We start from the raw sequence: 2,425 nt of genomic DNA, 5'->3' as shown, positions 1-2,425 counted from the left end.
CGATGACACTGAAAAACTCGCTCTCCACAACATTTTCGCCGACTTGCCAACCACCGCGCTCAAGTTACTTTTTCCACGACTGCTAACTACGCAAGACGTATTTTCGAGTTGCGTCGCCCGGACTGACTCCAATTTGTTCAACAAACACTGTTGTCATTTTCAATCAACACTTTAGTTATTTTGCTAACACTAAATTTTCACTGGTGCATCATTACAACAGTATGGGCTAAGCACAACCGTGGCGGTCGAAGCAGCCAATACCGCGTATTATGTACCATCTACACCGTCGTCGTATTTGTAATGTATACTACACTGTTTCCCTCAATATAATGATCATAATTTCCCGTTTTTTCTTAATCTAACTTCGTTTTTCTTCTTTTTTTGTATAACAATATTCCAAAACTAATATAATATATCGTATAGGTGTACGTTTGTGGGTTTCAGTGTTTAGCACGAACATTGAAGTTACGAGTTACGACGTTGAACTACACTGAATTTGTATTATCATGCAGTTACTACGAATTAACACATTTCACGATTTACTATTACTTCGAATTTATAAAATAATTAAATTTAAGAACTATTACCACGACACGTTAATACCCCTTCATCATTTTACTACGTACAATTTTTTATTTCCAGAACCAAATGAATTTTAATTCGTCTATGTAATTAAAACAAATTTAGATAAAATAGCTGCATAAAAGTAAAAATGTCAATAAATCACAATTATAACATTATTATAATAATTATACTCTACTCTGAGTCTATAGATAATAACCGTACATTAAGATTAAATTTTGATATTATAATATTTCTACTACCACTAATTGCTATGGTTGTAAATTTGTAATTAATAAAAATTGTTGTTTATTAATTATATTATTGTTTTTATTTTATATTTTTTATAGTTGAAATTGTTTTATGTATAATATCATTAATATCATATATGTTATATTATCAATTTTATATTTATAATTCATAAACACTCGTCATTTATATTATTATTTATTACACGAATCAACTAAATAATAAATAATAAATATAATAATAGATCATTGGATCATTTATCGTATTTGTAATTCGTATCTTTGAGCTAAGAGACTGCTAAAAGCTTAGACGTTTAATGTTTAGTATATTAAATTCTTCAAGTCTTGCAATTAAATTTGGCAAGTAGGAAAACCATTTTTTATTACTTTATTGTAATACGTATGTGTGTATTGTACTATCGTAGTATCGTGTAAATAACATAATAAACAATTGGAATATTGGATATAGACATCTAGTACTATTTAATATTTTTCATAATTATAATTTGATTTAGATTAAAGTATTGATAGCTTAATAAGTATGAACGAAATGGTCCATAACGGTTAATAATATTTCGAGATAAATGTCGACTTAAAAACTATAATTTTATAAATAGTTGAATATTCAATAAAATACACGTGTTCCTTAGAGTGAGTTGAAATTGAAAAATTTTATTTTTATTTTATTTTCATGTAGTCACACTACATAAAAGTAGCTTCGGATGACTCGTAAAAGGAAAACTTTATAACCAGCATGCACCTACACTTTTCTCAGTGGGTCAAACGATAGAGGAAGATTGGAAGATTTCAGCAGCATTGAAGATGCAAGCTATGGCCAAGCATCAAAAGCGAATAAGAGATGTCTAGAAGAGCAAGAAACACTCCAACATTTTAAGCAACACACCAACCGTAATGAAGAGGGATGTTTTATCGTACAGCTTCCCACCAAGCAGGCAATCAGTGAAATAGGGGCAACATTGCCTATGGCGACCGCACGTTTCTTGAATGTTGAAAAAAGATTACAACATGATGAGCATCTAAAGGCTGAATACATACGATTTATGAACGAATATATTGAAATGGGACACATGTTTCAAGTAATGGACGATTTGATTCAGACGCAGAATTCCTTTTATCTATCACACCATTCGGTAATAAAAGCGTCAAGTTTAACTACAAAAGTCCGAGTGGTTTTCGATGCATCTGCCAAAAGTATATCTGGCGTATCTCTTAATGATGTCTTGAGGTGTGGTCCAGTTGTTCAGCAAGATTTATTTTCAATTCTCATTCGCTTCCGCAAGCATCAATTTGTCTTAACTTCGGAAATAGAAAAAAAAATTTCACCAAATAAAGGTGGCAAAGGAAGACTGGGACCTACAAAAAATTGTTTGGAGATCCAGCCCTGAAGAATTACTACGTTCGTACCAGCTAACTATAGTCACGTATGGAACAACTCCTGCCTCATTTCTGTCAACCAACTGTCTTATTGGGAATCGACACCGCCACGCGGTAGACTAAAAATGGCGCACGGAACTGGGCATGTAGTCCGTCCAGCGCGGTGGCAACAAGCTGTAGTTCAGTGGACTCGAGGTCATATAAAGCACAAGATAGAGTAA

The 2,425-nt window shown here is 32.5% G+C and overlaps 1 protein-coding gene across 1 annotated transcript; it reads left to right on the top strand.

Annotated features, from left to right (window-relative positions):
* Positions 1-835: 835 nt before the first annotated feature.
* On the top strand, positions 836-2,215 carry LOC113557659. Its single transcript, XM_026963223.1, has 2 exons — positions 836-849; positions 1,585-2,215. Exons 1-2 carry the CDS (start codon positions 836-838, stop codon positions 2,213-2,215), a joined length of 645 nt encoding a protein of 214 aa, XP_026819024.1.
* The last annotated feature ends 210 nt before the right edge of the window (positions 2,216-2,425 follow it).

The sequence above is a fragment of the Rhopalosiphum maidis genome, chromosome 3 (genome assembly GCF_003676215.2).
Source record: "Rhopalosiphum maidis isolate BTI-1 chromosome 3, ASM367621v3, whole genome shotgun sequence".
Taxonomy (NCBI): Eukaryota; Metazoa; Arthropoda; class Insecta; order Hemiptera; family Aphididae; genus Rhopalosiphum; species Rhopalosiphum maidis.
This window is presented reverse-complemented; position numbering and strand designations above follow the sequence as displayed.